Raw genomic sequence first — 22,409 nt, forward strand, 5'->3', positions numbered from 1 at the left:
TGTAAGTTTGGAGTTTTGTTGAATGAGGAATATCTTTTCTCCATTTTCATCTCTATATTGAGAATTTTTCTTCTGTTTCATACCCGAGCGTGCAAAATACGAGAATCACGCATACACATAGGGAGGAAATCATACCCGAGGGTGCAACATACGAGAGTCTTGTACGAACTCCATTACGCACCTTCATACGAATTTCCCTTGTGGCCACCTCATGTACTTCCTCGTATTCTTGTTTGCGTCCTCTCATATATAATTTTGCAGACCACGTAATAATGTATTCGGACAACTTAATTTTGATTCATATTTATACTTCTAATTTTATTTACATTTAAGATAGTAAGTTTAATTGAGGCCCAAACAAAAATCAAGCCCAAAGAAAAAAGGAACCCAAATCTACAAATTTTTGAAGGAGAAAAAAGGAACTCCAATACAAAACAGTGCAAATTTTGTGAACGAAGATTGTATTGATTTTGTCAAGAAAGAAATCACACATGACTTGTTTCCCTTTTGCTTTTATAACTTTATATCACTTTGCTTTATGCTTTGGAGAGAAAGGAATAAGTGGTGGGAATGACTGTAACTTGATGAGTGAGGACTGAGGATCATAATGCAGGAGTGAGAACATTATTAGCATACCATCCACAAGTATACACACATTCTTCATCTTCAACGATAAACTTGCAACCATTTTCTCTCTCTAAATCTATCTCTGCTAAACCATGGAAGGAGTGTCTTCAGCAGCCATTGAAGTTCTTGTCCAAAACCTGATCAACCTTTTCAAGGATGAGTACTCTCTGCTACGAGGTCTCGATGAAGATGCACTGCAGCTGCAGAGGACTTTGGGGATGATTCAAGCCTACTTGAATGATGCTGAGAAGAAATCCATCACACAAGATGCTGTCAAGATCTGGTTGAGGGAGCTTGAAGCCGTGGCTTTCGATGCTGACAATGTCTTGGACGAAGTCAGCTATCATCTTCTCCACAAAAAAGTGAAGAAAATGAAGACACCCCAAGCCAAAGATAAGGTACTATCATGCTTCTCATCCTTTAAAGGAATTTCACGTCGGCGTGATATGGCTCTCATAATCAAACAAATCAATGCTACTTTTGAGTGTATGAACAAAAGGGCAACAGATCTTGGCATTCAAAGCATGATTGTGAATGCACCTGCTGCTGTTGCTCATACTCCCTTTGAGACGGATTCGTTCAGTCTTGATCCAATCTTTACTGGAAGAGATGATGATGTGCCTAAACTAGTTCACATGCTCACTCAGACCCACCTAGTGGAAGAGAAACGGGTGTTCTCAACCCTTGCTCTTGTGGGAATGGGGGGTGTGGGGAAAACTACGTTGACTAGAAAAGTTTTTAATCATGAAAGGGTAAAGGCTCGATTTGGATCACTAATTTGGGTTCATGTTTCTCAAACTTTTGATGCAATTAGTCTTTTCAACAAAATACTTTATAAGGTGACTAAAAAGGCTAGTGATGGAGTTGAGAACAAAGATGATATTCTGGAAAAGCTTCAAGAAGCTTTCAAGGTTAGAGTTGAGAGCAGAGATGATATCTTAGAAAAGCTTCAAGAAGCTCTCAAGGGTAAAACTTATCTCCTTGTTCTTGATGATGTATGGAATGATGATGTTTCGAAATGGGAAGACTTTATAAACTCCGTACTGGGAGTTACTTCTACTAACGGAAATGGCATTATCGTCACCACTAGGAGTGCAAAAGTTGCTTCCATTGTTAACCCATTTCATCTTCATCATTTGAATGGCTTATCAGATGAATATTGTTGGTCTATAATCAAAGCCAAACATTTTGATAAAAATGGTGAAGTCCCATCAGGATTCGAGATGATTGGAAGAAAGATTGCAAAAAGATGCAAAGGTTTGCCCCTAGCTGCCAATGTAGTCGGGGGAGTGCTTCGCGGCAAGTCCGAAGAAGAGTGGCACTTCATCAATGAAAATTGGCTTTCGGATGATGAAGGAGGCGAAAATATCTCGAAAATATTGAAATTGAGCTATGATCACCTCTCTTCACCATCGCTCAAGAAGTGCTTCACGTTTTGTTCGGTTTTCCCCAAAGGTTTGGAAATCGTTAAGGAAGAGTTGATTGAACTGTGGATGGCAGAAGGGTTTCTTCAACCTACCCGAAGAGATGACATGGAGTCTGTGGGTAACACGTATTTTAATGTGCTTCTACAAAACTCTTTGCTACAAGTTGCTGAGAAAGATGGTTATGAAAGTGTTTCAAAGTGTGTGATGCATGATCTTGTGCATGATGTTGCATTGTCTGTCTTATCCAATAATGCAGATGACAGTACCCCTGCTCGGTACATGTTTCTGAAAAAAGAATCAAGTCCTATACCAGAAAATGTGGCCAAGCATTTGCGTACATTATTCTTGGAAGGTGGAACTTCTTGTACTAAGTTCTCAGGCTTTGAATGTTTGCATAATCTTACTCTTTCTGGTGATTATAAAGAGTTTCCCAATTCAATTAGGGAGTTGGTACATTTGAGAAATCTGAATATTTATGATACAGAAATTGTAAACTTGCCGAAATGGATTGGTAAACTCCATCACTTGCAAACATTAAGAGCACGCCGGGGGTTAGAGAATCTGCCAAGTACATTGAAGTATATGTTTAACTTAAGGCATCTTCATATCAGTTCTAATACAAAGTTGCCAGCGGAGATTGGGAGATTAACTAGTCTCCAAACATTACCTTATTTCAGAGTAGGAAAAGAGAAGGGCTTCCAAATTGAAGAGCTCGGAAATTTGAAGAATCTTCAAGGATCTCTAGAGATTCAAGATCTGGAGATGGTGCTTGATAAGGAAGAGGCTCTGAAAGCAGATATATTTCAGAAACCAAACTTATTTGATTTGGTGTTTGAATGGAGTGATGGTAGAGAAGATGAAAGAAATGATGAGAGTGTGTTGGAAGGCCTCGAACCTAATGCAAATCTGAAGAAGTTGAAGATTTCAGGATTCAAAGGCAAAAGACTTCCAACATGGGCTGAGAAGATGGCAGTACGTGATGGGCCTCAAGGATCTTTGGTACCACTGGATAACTTGATTGAAATAAAACTCTTTGGGTGCTCAGAAATTGAGGAATTTCCAAAGCTGGAGCACTTGCCTAATCTCAAGTCTCTTTATTTGGAAGGATTGAAGAAGGTGAGGTATATAAATACTTCATTCAATCATTTAACGTCACTCCGATTAAAAGAGCTAGAGGCATTGGAATGTGTGCCAGAATGGTTATTCTTTAAGAATCAGGATATCAAAGTTTTGACATTATCAGGATGTCCTTTGTTGAGGGAATTAGCAGATGGCGTTGACACCCTCAATTCACTGGTGGTGTTGGATATTAGGGATTGTGAGAATCTGAAGTCGATAGGGAATCCAAGTGGTGGAACACGACAATCACTTTGTTGGCTGATTATTAGAGGGTGTGGAGAGCTGATGGAATTGCCGTGTGAAATGCTAGAGTGGTGGGGCCCTACAATTGAGCTTCTCTTATTGGAAGGATTAGGGAAGCTAAAGAATCTACCAATGCTAATTGACTGCCTCGCTAAGTCATCTACTCGTCTCTCATATTTGAGGATTTTAGGTGTTCCTAAATTGATGGCTGCTAGTATTGGTAGTGTTGAGAGTTGGGATCTTAGCAGCTTGAGAGCATTAGAGATAGATGTGAGTGTGGAATGGTCAAGAGAGGATAGTGTTGGCATTGCAGAGACTGTGGAAGGAATGTTGCAGAGATGCTGCAACTCACTCACAGAGTTAAATTTGAAGGGGGTGGAAAATTGGGAGTGGCTGCCCCAATCCATTCAAAATCTCACCTCTGTTTCTGTATTAAGTTTGGAGAAGATAGGAGTAGAAGAATTGCCCCAATGGTTGGGCAACCTCTCATCTCTAACAGAGTTACATCTACGGAATTGCAGCAAGTTGAAGCGTCTGCCCTCTATGGATGCATTGAAGGAACTCGTTGTTAATGATTGCCCAGAACTACATATTGATTCGGAGTGGCGCAACCACCATCCACATCTCAAAATCATCAAGGTTTGAATGTTTGTTGCAAGTAAGTATCATATTCTTTACATATTCCGTTTCAGAAAAGAATTTATTGAAGCTATGGTCTGCTCTCTGTTTTTTATAGATCGCCTGCGGTTGGTTTTGCATGTAATTTCAAAATAGAACCATCCAATCATACATAAATTAATTGATATATATTAATAGTAGTATATGATTTTGTTGTTATAGCTACAGTTTGTTTGAATTTCACAGATATTTCTGCAAATTGTTTTCTTTGTGCTGTGCACTTCTTCATTGTTTTCTTTTATGAAACTTTGCTAGTTAATACTCGTATATGAGAATCATAAATGAGCCATACTGATACGAGCATCCCCATCAGTAACCACCGTGAAACCCCGGAGCAAGGAGAGCGAGAAGCCGAACAGCCGAGCACGAGCTCGGAGCAGATGGAACGAGAGGCTACGACCGAACAGCCGAGCACGAGCAAAGCCGAACAGCCGAACACGAGCAACGCAGCAACGACGAGGTCATTGAGGCCGAGGAACCGAATTAGACCACCGCAAAGGCTAGGGGATTAGGATCGCGTGTCCGCGATCGATTAGTAGTAGGTTTCTTTATTTACGTCTTTTTTTATCTCTTTTAGGAATATTATTATTATTTTTGTGGCAATTGAGTCGGGCGAATTATAAGCCCCGTTCGGGTTTTCTTAGTTGGTTCTTTCCCGAACGTATTAGGATTAGGTCGAACCAACCCTAGGGTTTAGTTATAAATAGAGCCAATGTAATAGCAAAAAGGGGGGAATAATATTAACTTTGGCTCAATAGCTTATCAAACAAGAAACCTCTCCTAAGGCTGCCGACGAGAACGATCTCGCGCTCAGCCGCCCTTCGTGGGAAGAATCGCCGACCCAAGGTTCTTGGGCGCTCGACAATTCCGACGCGTGTTTCTTGATTGTGTTGATACTTCGACGTTGAGGATCGAGATCCTTAACAACTGGTGTCTTTCATTGTGTACTCTCCATGGACGGCTCGGATAACCTAGTTCCACCCGCGGGCCTCCTCACCGGAGGCAACGCACAAATAGTGATCGGCGACCCATCGCGGCGGGCGTCAACGGTCAATCGTCGCGCCGATAGCCAGCCGCGACAGCCGCAACAGGACGTGCCGGAGATGGGCGTTCTTCCCTCCAATGGTCTGGAGAAAATCATGGCCCGTTTTGACCAATTGGAGTTCAGCCTGAAGGCGACGGCCAAACGTGTAGACAATTTGGAAGCGCCGCGTGCCGCCGAGCCGGATGAGGCCTACGTGTTGGACGATTATGAATTTGAGGGGACTCGTTCCCCGCGTGATGAGTGGATGGCAGATGAGGGTGTCTCCCGGACTTTCATCCATGGCGGGCGAGGCCGTGGTGGGGATATCCGTCATCGCCGAGGCGCGCTACGCGCGGGATTTAGGCACGACGACCGTGGGGGGCAGTACGACTATAATCCTGCCGCCTACCGCGATCGGACTGATCCTAGGCAGCGCACGAGTTGGGACAGACCGCGAGATCGCTTCGGGGGGGATGTCGATCGGGGTTGGCAAGGGTATCGCCAGCCTACTACCTGGGATGCACCCATTAATCGCATGGCTCACCCAACTCCAAGGAACGATAGACCCAAGGACCTCACCATGAAGGCGCCACGTTTTGACGGGTCTGATGCGGCAAATTGGATTTCACGCGTGGAGTATTATTTCGACCACTTGCAGATGCCAGATTCTGAACGCCTTCACTACGTGGTTATGCTATTTCAACCGCCGGCAGCCGAGTGGGTTTTTAATTACCGTGATAACAATCCGGTGGTGACGTGGCGAGAATTCTTGGAGGACGTACGCCACCGGTTTGATCCGCAAAGTTTTCGCAACAGTATTGGACCGTTATCCAAATTAGTACAGACGGGATCCGTAGCGGAATATCATGATGCGTTTGAACGTTACCTCAACAGGGTCAAGGGCCTCTCCGAGGAAGCCCTGATTCCGATTTTTATTACTGGCCTGAAGGAACCTATTCAGGAAAAAGTCGAGTTGCATCAGCCAAGATCACTTGCCGAGGCTATGGCTTTGGCCTTGCGGCTGGCTGCGTCGCACGAAGCACGCCAGCAGCCACTGAACCGGGGTAAATGGCCCGGTCGAGACTCTCGGTTCACACCGGCCGCTCAAGCTGTGACCCCCAACCTACCAGGGGCGTCCCCCAAAGAGCCCGCCAGAACGAGCTTCCGACCTATCCGTGTGTCCAACGCGGAGAAAGCAGAGCGCTCTCGGAAAGGCCTATGTTATCATTGTCCGGAAAAGTGGATACCTGGCCACGTCTGCACCCAAAAGATGCTATCTTATGTGGGCGAGGAGGACGAGGAATCGGACGCCGAGGCCGAGGGAGATACAGTTATTGCGGCGGATTTGTCGCATCTTCAAACCTTGGCAGGGGGTCCTAAATCCCGCCCGTTTAATGTGGTGGGAACAATCGGGAAGACGACAGTAAGTATACTTATTGATACCGGCAGCACTCACGATTTCCTTCACCCTCGAGTCGCGAAGGAATTACAGTTGGCCCTAACACCTATTAGACCGTTCCGCGTATATGTGGGCAATGGCGCCTCGATAGTGTGCTCTCATATTGCTCGACGTACGAAGCTTTCGGTTCAGGGGTTTGACTTTCTCATTGACCTCCATATCTTGGAGATCCACGGCCCCGATATCGTTCTAGGAATGGACTGGCTGGAGTCGCTGGGCAAGATTTCGGCTGATTTTGTGGGGAAGACCTTGGAGTTTAGTAGAAACGGGGTCCGGGTGACATTGCACGGGGTACAACCATCACCGCGCCTCCTATCCTTGCAGTCTTTGGCGACGCTCGCGACTCATTCCCCGAGCCACGAGTTCTATGAGATTATTGAAGTAGAGACGGAGGTGGCTACCGCAGCAGGGCAGGCCGATGAGGATTTTCCCCTCGACACCCCGCCGGACGTCCGGGGTGTTTTGGTGCGGTTCCGCCAGGTCTTCTCGATGCCGACGGGAATGCCGCCACGCCGTGAGTTCGATCACCGCATCCACCTGCTCCCAGATTCAAAACCAGTAAATGTACGGCCGTACCGCTATCCGTACTTTCAGAAGAATGAGATTGAGCGACAAGTGCGGGAAATGCTTGAACAAGGCATAATTCAGCGAAGCCATAGCCCTTTTTCGTCCCCGGTCCTCCTAATCCGGAAGAAGGATGGGACCTTCCGATTTTGCATTGATTATCGGGCGCTGAATTTAGCCACGATACCGGATCACTTCCCTATCCCCACAGCAGATGAATTATTTGATGAACTGGGGAAGGCTAAATTTTTCACTAAGCTCGACCTGCGTTCGGGCTACCATCAGATCCGCATGCATGACTCGGATGTTTTTAAGACCGCGTTCCGGACACATGACGGCCACTTCGAGTTTCTGGTCATGCCGTTTGGCCTTACCAATGCACCATCTACGTTTCAAGCGGCCATGAATGGTGTGTTTCAGTCCTTGCTCAGAAAGTGTGTTATCGTCTTCTTCGACGATATTCTCGTTTACAGCCCCACGCTCGAGGAGCACTGTTCGCATTTGACGGAGGTGTTGAGGTTGCTACAGAAACATCAATTTTATGTCAAGATGTCCAAATGCTCTTTCTGCGGCACGACAGTCGAATATTTGGGTCACTTGGTCTCGGACGGAGTGTTGAAAGCTGACCCGGCTAAAATCATAGCGATGACCGCATGGCCGGCGCCTAAGACAGTTAAACAACTACGTGGATTCTTGGGCCTAACTGGTTATTATCGGCGATTTGTCGCGAACTACGCTATGATCGCGTCCCCGCTCACGGATCTCCTTAAAAAAGAAGCTTTCGTGTGGTCCCCGCCGGCGGAGGCAGCGTTCGAGGCCCTCAAGCAGGCCATGACCACGGCACCCGTAGTGAGCCTGCCAGACTTTGACAAACAGTTCTGCATCGAAACCGACGCCTCCGACCTTGGCATCGGGGCGGTACTCATCCAAGATAAACACCCGATTGCCTATTTTAGTAAGAAGTTGGGCCCTCGACGTCGTGTTGCTTCTACTTATCATAAAGAACTGTACGCCATAGTGGAGGCAGTACAAAAATGGCGTCAGTATCTCCTTGGACGGGACTTCATCATTCGAACCGACCAAAAGAGTTTGAAGGATCTCTTACAACAGGTTGTCCAGACTCCGGATCAACAACTATATTTGCGAAAGCTGATGGGGTATCGTTTTACCATCGAATATAAGAAGGGAGTCACGAATAAGGCCGCGGATGCTCTGTCTCGACGGGACGTTAGTGCAGTTAGTGCCGAGGGGGACATTCCAGGGGTGCCGGGATCGACGTTGGCCGAGGCCGACACCCTATTGCCAGCAGCCGACGCGAGTTTGTTCGCCACCATCGCGCACCCGATACCCCAGCTGCTGGATTCCCTGCGAGAGGAGACGGGACAGTTGCCTGACTTGCGCGCGCTCGTCGACCAGATTGCAGCTGGCACAGCCCCGCCACATTTGTGCTTCGGCGACGGCCTTGTTTATTTCAAGCGCCGAATATTGCTCAGCCCCGACTCTAAGTTCAAACGAGTCCTCTTGACGGAACACCACTGCACGCCGCTTGCAGGCCACCCGGGGCATGAGCGTACGTTTCGTCTACTGGCGGCGGGATTTTATTGGCCGAACATGCGTAAGGATGTGAAGAAGTTTGTCGAATCGTGCGCGGTGTGCCAATCGACGAAGTACTCCACTCAAAAACCGGCGAGATTATTGCAGCCGCTGCCGATTCCGTCGCAGGTTTGGGAGGATGTGTCCATGGACTTCATTACGGGCCTTCCTCCCTCTCGTGGCTACACCGTGATTATGGTGGTGGTGGACCGTCTCTCCAAGTATGCACATTTTGCCCCATTGCCTACCAAGTTTGATGCCTTACGAGTAGCGCATTTATTCATCAACACGGTGGTCCGGCATCATGGGTTTCCGAAGACGTTAGTCTCAGATCGGGATTCGGTGTTCCTAAATGCTACTTGGGAAGAAATGCTCCGCCTAAGCGGCACCAAACTTCATTTTTCCACGGCATACCATCCGCAGTCCGATGGGCAGACGGAGGTCCGGAACAGGGGCTTGGAGCAATATCTGCGCGCATTCGCAGCTGATCGGCCCTCTAAGTGGTGTAATTTGTTGCCGTGGGCGGAGTTGTCCCTTAATTGCTTCCACCATGCCGCCCTTGGGACGTCGCCATTCCGGGCTCTTTATGGTCGCGATCCGCCTCTACTGGTCGCAGCCCCACCTTCGGCTGCTACACCCCCGAAAGTTGCAGAGTTGATACGTCAACGGGGGTCGTTGATTCGAGAGTTACGCGATAATCTGGCACGAGCCCAGCAGAGGATGCGGGATTCCGCAAATAAACACAGACGTCACGTGGAGTTCGAAGAATGAGACATGGTGTGGCTAAAATTACAACCTTATCGCCAATTTTCGGTGGCCAAGCCACTATCGGCCAAGCTTGCCCGGCGATATTACGGGCCGTTTGAGGTGGTGCAGCGAGTGGGCCCTGTTGCTTACCGACTACGTCTGCCGGAGGGGAGCCGAGTCCATGATGTCTTCCATGTCAGCCTGCTGCGAGAATTTGTGGCGGGGGAGGGGTCGATGACGCACGTTCCCTTGCCTTCGGATTTTGTTGGGGGGCGTCCGGTCGTTTATCCGGTGGCCTTGATCGACCGCCAGATTATGTGGCACGAGGGAAAGGCGCGGGAACATGTACTTGTGCGATGGTCGGATGGTACAGACTCTCCATCGTGGGAACCTTTGGACGACATTCGCAGGCATTTTCCAAACCTCAGCCTTGAGGACAAGGATGTTGTTAAGGAGGGGGGAGTTGATACGAGCATCCCCATCAGTAACCACCGTGAAACCCCGGAGCAAGGAGAGCGAGAAGCCGAACAGCCGAGCACGAGCTCGGAGCAGATGGAACGAGAGGCTACGACCGAACAGCCGAGCACGAGCAAAGCCGAACAGCCGAACACGAGCAACGCAGCAACGACGAGGTCATTGAGGCCGAGGAACCGAATTAGACCACCGCAAAGGCTAGGGGATTAGGATCGCGTGTCCGCGATCGATTAGTAGTAGGTTTCTTTATTTACGTCTTTTTTTATCTCTTTTAGGAATATTATTATTATTTTTGTGGCAATTGAGTCGGGCGAATTATAAGCCCCGTTCGGGTTTTCTTAGTTGGTTCTTTCCCGAACGTATTAGGATTAGGTCGAACCAACCCTAGGGTTTAGTTATAAATAGAGCCAATGTAATAGCAAAAAGGGGGGAATAATATTAACTTTGGCTCAATAGCTTATCAAACAAGAAACCTCTCCTAAGGCTGCCGACGAGAACGATCTCGCGCTCAGCCGCCCTTCGTGGGAAGAATCGCCGACCCAAGGTTCTTGGGCGCTCGACAATTCCGACGCGTGTTTCTTGATTGTGTTGATACTTCGACGTTGAGGATCGAGATCCTTAACACATACTAAAAACATGAAAAGTAGCTTTGGCTGTGCTAAATCGTCCATCCTCTTGTGCTTTCTTTCACGCTATGAAACTCGAATAATAGATTCCGATTCATCATCTATATATCTCTGTTTTCTGGTTTTGATAACGATATGTTTGCTCGGACAATTAGGTGTTTAGCACTTTGATTCTGAAAGGAGTGGCTACAAAGGCTTTGTTTTGGGTTGAGAAGCAATTCGTGATGTAATAATGTCTGATTGGAAAGGTGATTGTGATGCTGGTTTCAGAGTTTGATCAAGCGGAGAAAGGATGCGATATTTTGAGTCTAATATGAACATATTATCCAAATGTTTATATCAACAGACGAGGGCTGAATTCTGTCTCGGTCATCTGTTTATTTTTGGTAAATGTTGGCAGCTTCTGTATTCACATACTAATATCCACTTTAAAGGCTTGCTTTTTGTGACGTGTACCATGTGTGCCTTCGAGTTAAGCTCCAATTGGAGTTATTTTCCTTTGTTTCTCCTCACTAATTTTAAAATCCTATATCGGGTTGTATTATATATCAGACTAGTTTAAAACACTAAACGCCAAACACATCATTATATAATAACGCATGGTTCATTACAACTTTATTTGTAGTTCATTATAGGAAATTCTGAGATTTAAAAACAATAACATCATTATGCATAGTTTAGAAATCTGAAGTTCATTATAAGTTTGTTATTAGTTCATTATAATGAACTCCATGTTATCATATAATGATGTTGTTCGGCGTTTAAGGTTTAAGAGTGGTTTGGTATTGATCACAATCATATATCTATATATATATATAATAATGTGTTGTTATCATAGTATTATTTGCAGTTGTAATATAAGTTGCATTTTGAAGTTCAAGTTCCTACAGTTTTTATTTTTTCGTGGCAGTTTTAATAACCATTTTTTTGCCATCACTTACTGATTCACTCAAATTCTTAGGATAAAACTTTTAGTAGACAAGGAATGAAGTTTAGACATAATGGAATAAAAAAATTCTTACTAGCCAGTTTTTGCCGGTAGTCTTAATAGTCAGTTTTTTGCCATCACTTATCGATTCATGCCCTTTCTCTCTCGTTCTCTTAAATATTTTTATTGATTCCTTCAAATTATTGTCTCTATATATCGAGTAAAATTTAATGGTCTTAACACGTTGCCTCATAATGTGTCAAGCCAGTCAAAATTGTAGAAGTATACTTTTCCATCATTTTTTTCTTTGTCTATGTGATTGACACACAAAGTGTTCGGATCACTTATTTTTTTAATATATACACCTCCAATCTAATTTCCTTCAGTCAGTAGAAAACATGAGGAGGTTTAATCGAGGCCCAGAAAAATAAGGCCCAAAGAAAAGGAAGGTTGAGTCCAAATGGAAGTTAAGTAACCTTACATGCAGTGGAGCCTCAAGTCACCTTTATTTTGCTTCATCTCTAAGTTTAATCGAGGCCCAACCTAAAATGAAAAAAGCCCAAAAAGTTAAAGGTTAAGATTAAGCCTGCAACAAGGGTGCATGAATTTAAGAAATTTATAATTAAACCCTAAATTAATCCCGTGAAAAATTGATAAAAAAGTTTAACCACAAGTCGTTAATTTTTAATTAGCCATTAGCTTTAGCTTTTCAATAAATGCAACTCCTCTGATATAATAGTGTTTTGTTTTTTTAATAGGATGCATCTATGTGACCATATTATGAACAACTATAAACTAGTTTAATTAGTAGATGCAAACACCGGTTAATTTATTATTCGTGGTTCAATAGCAACTAAATACTCCCATATATTCTTCCTGTTTTTTTTTGTACCATAATGCTTTCAAGTTGTAGTTTGTACCGTGGACTATAACTAATACTCTCATATATTCTTCTTTGCAGGTAAAATGACATTTTTTGGATGACAAGGAATTTTATATACTTTTATTTTTTAAAAGAAAAGGGAACAAAATGAAATAAAGTAAATATAGTAAGAAATAAATCACCTTCTTTAGTACAAATAAAAATAATATAGGTATCTTGGTTAGGACATGAAGTATATAAAACTCCTTGGTTTTAATTTATTAAAACTTCCTATGCTACAAAACTCCAACATCACTTTTTAATTATATAATTTTCAATTGTTTTAATGAAATAATTAATATAAAAATCATTGGACGGATGGATGGAGTATTAATTAACACTCATGATTAGGATAGTTGATGGTGGATTATTACGTAGAAGTTGGAAAAGAGGATCTTGCCTATTAAAGTCTCCTTTATTTCTTCAATTAATTAATACTATAGGACAACTATTTTTCTACAAAAAAAATGACCGCTACTAGTAGACAGTAGTTGTTAGAACTGTGGGCCCTCGTCGAACAAGAGTCTACAAATTATAAATTAAATAATGACTAATTTTAAGGTCAATAATATAATTTTAAATTAGCCACTAGCTTTAGCTTTTCAATAATTGATGCCCTGCTAAGATAATCTTGTTTTGCTACCCCAAACTCTAATTCTCAACATTTGAAATTAATCAGAGAGATTGAGAGAGCAATTTCATTACCATACGATTGAATTCTGCAGCAAGTAAGTAGTATTTCATTTTCCATTTTCCATTTTCCATTTTCTGTTGATGGATTGCCCTATCTTATTTATGTGTTGTGTGTTTTCTCTAATTTCATACTTAGCGTATAGATTTCATATCAACCCAAATTGCTTATGATTATTGCTTATCAAGAATTGCGCCAAGCTCACAAATTAATTAACAGAATACTTTAAGAAAAATGAAATTTGAAGAATTTTGAGTATAAATCCATACAAGCGTTAGATTTTAACCATCATGAATCCTTAGTTGTTTATATGTGAGCCCAAACATGATTGTGAAGGAAAATTGGTGTCATAATGTAGAATAGACTAGAGAGTAGTGTTTGTATATAATCCACAAGTTTACAAACATTCTTACAATCATTTTATAGATATCTCTTTGTAAAGCCATGGAAGGGGTGTCTTCAGCGGCCATCGAAGTTCTTATCCAAAACCTGATCAACGTTTTTAAAGATGAGTACTCTCTATTTCGAGGTTTCGAAGAAGATGCCCAACAGCTGCAGAGGACTTTGGAGACGATTCAAGCCTACTTGAATGATGCTGAGAAGAAATCCATCACACAAGATGCTGTCAAGATCTGGTTGAGGGAGCTTGAAGCCGTGGCTTTCGATGCTGACAATGTCTTGGACGAAGTCAGCTATCATCTTCTCCACAAAAAAGTAAACAAGATGAAATCATCATCCAAGTATAAGCTACTACTATCACCCTTCTCATCCTTTAATGGCATTTCACGTCGGCGTAATATGGCTCACAAAATCAAACAAATCAATGCTAATTTTGAGTCTATAAAGAAAAGAGCAACAGATCTTGGCATTCAAAGCATGGTTGTGAATGCACCTGCTGCTGTTGTTGCTCATACTTCCACTGAGACAGATTCGTTCAGTCTTGATCCAGTCTTTATTGGAAGAGATGATGATGTGCCTAAACTAGTTCACATGCTTACCAACACCCACCCACGGGAAGAGAAACGGAGGTTCTCCATTGTTGCTCTTGTGGGAATGGGAGGTATGGGGAAGACTACCTTGACTAGGAATGTCTTTAATCATGAAAGTGTAAAGGCTCGATTCGGATCACTAATTTGGGTTCATGTTTCTCAAACTTTTGATGCAATTAGTCTTTTCAACAAAATACTTTATAAGGAGACTAAAAAGGCCAGTGATGGAGTTGAGAGCAGAGATGATATCCTAGAAAAGCTTCAAGAAGCTCTCAAGGGTAAAAATTTTCTCCTTGTTCTTGATGATGTATGGAATGATGATGTTTCGAAATGGGAAGACTTTATTAACTCCATACTTGGAGTTACTTCTACCAACGGAAATGGCATTATCATCACCACCAGAAGTGAAAAAGTTGCTTCTATTGTTAATCCATTTCATCTTCATCATTTGAAAGGCTTATCAGATGAAGATTGCTGGTCCATAATCAAAGTCAAAACTTTTGATGAAAATGGTGAAGTTCCATCGCGATTTGAGATGATTGGAAGAAAGATTGCCAAAAGATGTCAGGGTATGCCCTTAGCTGCCAATGTAGTTGGGGGAGTGCTTCGCCGTAAGTCTGAAGAAGAGTGGCACTTCATCAGTGAAAATTGGTTTTCAGATGCTAAAGGAGGTGAAAATATCTCAAAAATATTGAAATTGAGCTATGATCACCTCTCTTCACCATCGCTCAAGAAGTGTTTCACGTTTTGTTCGATTTTCCCCAAAGGTCGGAAAATCAAGAAGGAGGAGTTGATTGAACTATGGATGGGAGAAGAGTTTCTTCAACCAAGCCGAAGAGATTATATGGAGTTCGTGGGCAACATGTTTTTTAATGTGCTTCTACAGAACTCTTTGTTGCAAGTTGCAACGAAAGATGATTATGGAAATGTGGAAAGTTGTGTGATGCATGATCTTGTGCATGATCTTGCATCTTCTGTCATATCCAATAATGCAGATGGCAGTATTGTAGCTCGATACAAGTTTTTTGAAGAAGAATCAAGTCCTATTCCAAAAGATGTGGCCAAGCATATGCGTACATTATTCTTGAAAGGTGGAATTCCCGGTACTATATTCTCAAACTTTGAATGTCTGCATAATCTGACTCTTTCTGGTGATTATAAAGAGTTGCCCAATTCAATTAGGGAGTTGGTACATTTGAGAAATCTGAATATTTATTGGACAGAAATTGTAAACTTGCCGAAATGGGTTGGTAAACTCCATCACTTGCAAACATTAAGAGCACACTGGGAGTTAGAGAAACTGCCAAGTACGTTGAAGTACATGTTTAACTTAAGGCATCTTCATATCGATTCTAATACAAAGTTGCCAGCAGAGATTGGGAGATTAACTAGTCTCCAAACACTACCTTACTTCACAGTAGGCAAAGAGAAGGGCTACCAAATTGAAGAGCTTGGAAGTTTGAAGAATCTCAAAGGAAAACTAGTAATTCGTAATCTGGAGGAGGTGCGTGATAAGGAAGAGGCTCTGAAAGCAGATATATTTCAGAAACCAAACTTATTTGATTTGGCGTATACGTGGAGTGATGGTAGAGAAGATGGAACAAATGATGAGAGTGTGTTGGAAGGCCTCCAACCTCATGCAAATCTGAAGAAGTTGATGATTTCAGGATTCAAAGGCAAAAGACTTCCAACATGGGCAGAGAAGATGGAAGTACGTGATGGGCCTCACGGATCTTGGGTACCACAAGACAACTTGATTGAAATAACACTCTTTGGGTGCTCAGAAATTGAGGAAATTCCAAAGCTGGAGCACTTGCCTAATCTCAAGACTCTTTGGTTGAAAGGATTGAATAAGGTGAGGTATATAAATACTTCATTCAATCATTTAACGTCACTCCGATTAGAAAAGTTAGATAGATTGGAATGTGTGGCAGAATGGTTATTCTTTAAGAATCAGGATCTCAAATATTTGAGATTATCAGGATGTCCTTTGTTGAGGGAATTACCAGATGGCGTTGACACCCTCAATTCTCTGGAGTATTTATCAATTTGGAATTGTGAGAATCTGAAGTCGATTGGGAATCCAAGTTGCGGAGCAAGACAATCACAGGGGATCTTCCATTGGCTGAACATTGTAGACTGCGGAGAGCTGATGGAATTGCCGTGTCAAATGCTAGAGTGGTGGGCCCCTACAATTTCGTGTCTTGAATTGAGAGGATTAAGGAGGCTAAAGAATCTACCAAGGCTAATTGACTGCCTCGCTAAATCATCTACTCGTCTCAGTATATTAAAAATCGTAGGTGTTCCTAAATTGATGGCTGCTAGTACTGGTAGTGTTGAGAGTTGGGATCTTAGCAGCTTGAAAGTATTATATATAGATGTGAGTGTGGAGTGGTCAAGAGAGGATAGTGTTGGCATTGCAGAGACTGTGGAAGGAATGTTGCAGAGATGCTGCAACTCACTTACTCGCTTACAATTGAAGGGGGTGGAAAATTGGGAGTGGCTGCCCCAATCCATTCAAAATCTCACTCTTCTTTGGAGCTTAGAGTTGGGGAATATAGGAGTAGAAGAATTGGCCCAATGGTTGGGCAACCTCTCATCTCTGACAGAGTTACATCTACAGAATTGCAACAAGTTGAAGCGTCTGCCCTCTATGGATGCATTGAAGCACCTCATCATTAATGATTGCCCAGAACTACATATTGATTCGGAGTGGCGCAACCACCATCCGCATCTCAAAATCATCAAGGTTTGAATGTTTGTTGCAAGTAAGTATCATATTCTTTTCATATTCCGTTTCAGAAAAGAATTTATTGAAGCTATGGTCTGCTCTCTGTTTTTTATAGATCTCCTGCGGTTGGTTTTGCATGTATTTTCAAAATAGAACCATCCAATCATACATAAATTAATTAAAATATATTAATAGTAGCATATGATTTTGTTGTTATAGGTACAGTTTGTTTGAATTTCACGTTTACAAAGACTTTCCTGTAAATTGTTTTCTTTCTGCACTTCTTCATTGTTTTCTTTTATGAAACTTTGCTAATATAGAGAATCATAAGTTCTATTTGTTCAAGTGAATATTTTTCTTTGATTTGGTAATTTTTAATGGATATATGTACACAAGTCGAGGAATATCCTGGTACCGATTAAACTGTCGCCGCACTCGTCCAGCCTCATGTAGATCTGCCCAAGGTTTACCGAACCGGCGATTAAAAGAGAATTTACCCGAACCGAAAACGTCGATTTTTGAACCGTGGTTCGGTTCAGGTTCAAAATTTTTTGAACCGAAACTGCCGGAAAACCGTGAAACCAAGCTGGAACCGCAAAAATCCGACGGTTTGGAACCGTGAAAAACCACCGGTTCGGAACCGAAATTGAAACCGACGGTTTTGGAACCGGAACCGTAACCGCAAAACACCCACGCGGTTCGGTTCCGGTTCGACAATTTCCAAAATCAGAACCGGCGGTTCCGAACCGTAACCGCCGGTTCCGAAATCGTGGGTACCTCTAGCCTCATGTGCCTCGACATAGGCCCAACACACGAAGTACGTGTCGCACAAGGAACATCCATTCACATCACTGCAGTAGTCAGGCAGTGTGCAATGCGCATATGGCGTCCACAGAAATTACAAACCAGCAATGCAAACATCAAATTAACTTCATAATAAATTCATAAATTAAGTCAACATTAAAATAATATTCACCTGGTCTGACCTAATCAGGGATATTTGATCACGGTAATGCTCAACTGAGTATCTAGGAGCATTTCCTATGTGCGTTGTTCCTTTCCACCTGTAAATAAAATTGATGTAAAAATATAATCCAAGATGCATAAACAAATAAATATTTAAATATATACCTGGTGCCGCATGGCGTATATGGCTCATGCATGAGTGCTCCTATAAACGACGGCCTCAATGTGGACATTCTTTCCCACGCCCATAGCTGCAGAAGCATCTTAAGCCCTCCCAACTCTTTCCTCTTATCCATGGAAGCCTCGCACAGATAATGATACAGGTAGGACAAAGCTGCACTCCCCCAACTAATAGTCTGCACCTCGTCTGGATCCTCGAATGCATTCAACCACATAAAGAGAACCTTACACCCCGTGGTGTCTGGTAGAATGAGACCTCCTAACAAAATTAGGGCATGGATTCGTGCCCTTTGGATGTATACGTATGTAGGTAGGTCATTACCCAAAGGTATCCTCGTCTGGTTGATCAGAGCGATCATCAACAAACCGCCATGCTTTGTATCCATCCCAACAAATCTCGGCACTTGCTAGGCCAATCAGGATATCCGACATGATGGTCACGCCCTGTGAAAACACGACCGTCCGCTCTCAAGCCCCAAATGGCTTGCACATCTTCCAAGGTCACCGTCGCCTCTCCGATCGGTAGATGGAAAGTGTGCGTCTCCAACCTCCAACGCTCAATCAAAGTTGTGATCAGCTCATTATCGACCTTCATCGACTTCCCACAATCCATCACGCCTTTGAAACCAAAGGCGTCAAGCCAATACCTCACATTCTCATGAATGTCGACATCCCAAGTCTTACTTTCCGTCCGGCTAACTTTGAAAACTTGTGTTGTGCCATCTTTCAATAGTTTATTTGAAAAGTGCTTTTTCTGCAGATATAGCACGGACGGGTCTTCGAGTCCATATAATAATTGCCCGCTTGAACTTGAAGTCTCCATCTAATCTAATATCATATTTACAAAACAACAATTACAAACTCACATTTACAATACACATAACATATACATTCAAATTCATCATCAAAACAACAAAACATTATAAACCAAATGATTCACTACTAATCCATTGAAAATTATATACTAGAAACTTCAATTCATCACAATTCATGCTTTATAAGGGCTAATTTACATATAACTACTAAATTAGAAGGTTAAATTATAAGATACATTTCAACCCCTACTCTCTTCTCCAATAACAACCAAAATCGCAACACCATGCATCTCAAACATATCAAAAACTATACAATAGAATGAATTTCACCAATAAAATCCATTACAACTAACAAAACATCGATCAAATTTTAACAATTTCTTATAAACCCTAATTTACAAAATTGAGAGAAACCTACACAAAATATGCAAATAAACTTCAAATAAGGGAGAAATGTTGAAAGATTGAAGGAAACTTACCGGAATATGACGGAAAATCGCCAAGAAATCGCCGAAATCGGGTCTGGTATCGTTCTCTCTCGCGTCTGCTATCTCTCTCGCGTCGCGTCTGCCCTTTCTGCCTCCCCACGTATGCTTTATGCGAATTAGAGACGCATGAGCCTCATGCGACGCATGACACTTATGCGTCGTCTAATAAAATTAATAAAAAACTAGCGACGCATGAAGGAGATGCGTCTTCACCTAAGACGCATTATCGTCATGCGTCGTTAAAAAAATCGAAAAAATTGGAAGACGCGTGAGCGTCATACGTCTTTGTGTAAGACGCATCACCGTGATGCGTTTCATTAAAAGGAGCTCCCAAAGCCGGAACAAAAAAAAGTCTAGTACACTTATGGAATGATAATTGTAGTCTAGAACAAGAAAAGAATTACCCCGTTTGAATGTTGTTGCAAGTAAGTATCATTTTTTCATACCCAAGCAATGGATCTCTCTCTATTTTTTACTATATATTGCCTGCGGTTTTACATTTATTTCCAAAACTACTAAATTTGAAAATTTTAATATAAACCTATCCAGTCATTAATCATATATAAATCAATTGAGAAATATTGAAGATATATGATTTTTGTTGTTAAAGGTACAGTTTGTGCGAACTCATGACTTCAGTAAGACAGATGGGGTCGTCGTCATCGTCTTCTTCGGTGTCCCGGTTACCAACGTGCTAAGGAATTGAGGTCTGAAATCTTCTAAATGTTAATGTTACCCAGCTCTGCTGGTTTGTGTTGTGCACCCTTTTCTTCATTGTTTTCTTTCATAAATTTATGGTTGAATATTTTTTTACTTTGATTTATGGATCCATTGGAGTACTTACTATCAAATTAATATGCAATTGTAGTACTTTAAATTCCTCTCGGAATGACTTGATATTTGCATAATAGGCTGAGGAATCGAAAACATGACTACATTGGAGGAGTAAAGTGCATGATGATATTTACACCTTTTTCTTCATTGTTTTCTTTCATAAAACTTTGAAAATATAGAGAATCGTGGAAAAATTCTTTTTTTGGTAAAGTATGTTAATTGAATTCCATTTTAATGAAGAAGATTAGATTTATTTCGAATGGGGGAGTGACGCACAAGGGTTATGCGTCGTTATTAATGAAACGCACAACCCTTATGCGTCTTTGGTTAATGACGCACAAGGGTTATGCGTCGTTCAACGACGCATAAGGGTTATGCGTCTTACCCTAATGACGTATAACCCCTGTGCGTCACACTGCTTAGTATTCCTGCCTGTCATGCGGATGACCCGGGTTCGATCCCTGGCAACAGCGCATTTTTTTAAGTGATTAGTATTTGATAAAAATGAGTTATTCTAATATTTAATAGTTGAATGTCCTAATTAGATTCTACAATTAAAGTAACACGTTTTGAGCTTCGAGTGTGCATTATCCTCCGTCCCAACTTTTAACACCCCAACCTCCTTCTTCTCAATCCGATCTCTGATGTAGTGAAATGTTTACTTCTTTCGTGAAAAATCTGGTGCTTTGCCAAGCATATGTCACTGCTACTATCGCACAACACTCTCACTTACTGGCTTAAAGTTGAAGGGGGTGGAAAATAGGGAGTGGCTGCCCCAATCCATTCAAAATCTCACTGCTCTTTTGTGGTTAAGGTTAGAGGATATAGGAGTAGAAGAATTGCCCCAATGGTTGGGGAATCTCTCATCTCTAAGATATTATTTCTACGGAATTGCAACAAGTTGAAGCGTCTGCCCTCTATGGATGCCTTGAAGGAACTCGATGTTAATGATTGCCCAGAACTACGTATTGATTCGGAGTGGCGCAACCACCATCGCCATCTGGAAATCAGGGTTGATGGCCAACCCGTTTAAATGTTGTTGCAAGTAAGTATCATATTCTTTTCATATTCCGTTTCAGAAAAGAATTTATTGAAGCTATGGTCTGCTCTCTGTTTTTTATAGATCGCCTGCGGTTGGTTTTGCATGTATTTCCAAAACTACCAAATTGTCGCAGCCACCATCCCCATCTGAAAATCAAGGTTGATGACCAACCCGTTTAAATGTTGTTGCAAGTAAGTATCATTTTTTCATATCCGTTTAGGAACAGAATATACAGAAGCAATGGTTCCCTCTCTGTTTTCTATATTCTATATCCGTTTAGGAACAGAAAATCCAAGGTTTTACATATGTAATTGTAGTGCTTTAAATTCCTCTCCTTCATTAACCATCTTATACCTCTTATTGATGCAGTTCCAGCCGACGAGCTTAAAAAGTCACGGCCTCGGAATAACTTGATATTGATAGAAATCCATGGGTTACATCCTAAAACCAATTGGTGATAGGAGGAGGGGCCCATGAGACTTATATACTAGTTTCAGTTTTCTCTTGACACCGATGTGAGACAATTATATATTATATTTTAGTTTCAATTGCCAAGTTATATGTTATATTTTTAGTTTCAATTGCCAACAGATATTCCCATAGGACTTGTGAAACAGGCAAAGAAATCAAACATAGGATTCCGTTGGAGGTGTGTTGATGCATAATGAATTTTGGTCATCAGAGTATTTACGTTTTTTATTTCCTTTCCATTTTAGGTTTTGCAAATCATATATACTAATTATTTTTTATGTCAGATTTTGGTATTGAATAAAAGTTAAGGTTTCAAGAAACTAGGAAGTGATGTGAATCAAATAGAATCCGTGCATTTCAGAGTGTTTTGTCTGATTCATTTGGATATATTTCATACCATATAGGTTGAGATTGAAGCTAAGAACAGGGTTCGGACAGAGTCAGAAAAGAAGATTGAAGTCGTAGGATTTCTCCATAGACTACTTTTACGTAGTACCAACTCCATAACGTGCCATGATGGTCTTCGCATCAAACACTCCATGATCTCAATGGCTTTGTATTATTGGTTGGTTTTTATGTTGTTCCAATCCCACATGAATCTAGACGAATTTTATGGACAAACTCTAATTCATCTTCGTTATTCATTAGCTTTAGTCCATGTCTATGAGTTTTCCTGTTGAGTTGATATGTGTTGATGCATCTATAGTTAATACATTGCCTTTCTTTAATGCATCTATAGTTAATACATAGATGTTACCATCAATGAAAAGG

The 22,409-nt window shown here is 42.0% G+C and overlaps 2 protein-coding genes across 11 annotated transcripts; both read left to right on the top strand.

Moving 5' to 3' along the window:
- Positions 1 to 554: 554 nt before the first annotated feature.
- On the top strand, positions 555 to 22,285 carry LOC121777662 (putative disease resistance protein RGA3). 8 transcript variants are annotated; one of them, XM_042174989.1, is made up of 7 exons: positions 13,019 to 13,159; positions 13,549 to 16,879; positions 19,902 to 21,170; positions 21,249 to 21,358; positions 21,537 to 21,682; positions 21,759 to 21,816; positions 22,043 to 22,285. In XM_042174989.1, exon 2 carries the CDS (start codon positions 13,567 to 13,569, stop codon positions 16,864 to 16,866), a length of 3,300 nt encoding a protein of 1,099 aa, XP_042030923.1. In that variant the 5' UTR covers positions 13,019 to 13,159; positions 13,549 to 13,566; the 3' UTR covers positions 16,867 to 16,879; positions 19,902 to 21,170; positions 21,249 to 21,358; positions 21,537 to 21,682; positions 21,759 to 21,816; positions 22,043 to 22,285. The 8 variants fall into 8 exon arrangements, 7 of the variants coding, with proteins under 7 accessions (XP_042030920.1, XP_042030923.1, XP_042030921.1 ...); XM_042174987.1 differs by having other exon boundaries at positions 21,537 to 21,816; XM_042174990.1 differs by lacking the exon at positions 21,759 to 21,816.
- Positions 981 to 11,036, top strand: LOC121777664 (putative disease resistance protein RGA1). Of its 3 annotated transcripts, none has more exons than XM_042174994.1 (2): positions 981 to 4,074; positions 10,737 to 11,036. In XM_042174994.1, exon 1 carries the CDS (start codon positions 999 to 1,001, stop codon positions 4,059 to 4,061), a length of 3,063 nt encoding a protein of 1,020 aa, XP_042030928.1. In that variant the 5' UTR covers positions 981 to 998; the 3' UTR covers positions 4,062 to 4,074; positions 10,737 to 11,036. The 3 variants fall into 3 exon arrangements, with proteins under 3 accessions (XP_042030928.1, XP_042030930.1, XP_042030929.1); XM_042174996.1 differs by lacking the exon at positions 10,737 to 11,036 and adding an exon at positions 4,350 to 4,849; XM_042174995.1 differs by lacking the exon at positions 10,737 to 11,036 and adding an exon at positions 4,408 to 4,849.
- Positions 22,286 to 22,409: the final 124 nt, after the last annotated feature.

The sequence above is a fragment of the Salvia splendens genome, chromosome 18 (genome assembly GCF_004379255.2).
Source record: "Salvia splendens isolate huo1 chromosome 18, SspV2, whole genome shotgun sequence".
Classification (NCBI taxonomy): Eukaryota; Viridiplantae; Streptophyta; class Magnoliopsida; order Lamiales; family Lamiaceae; genus Salvia; species Salvia splendens.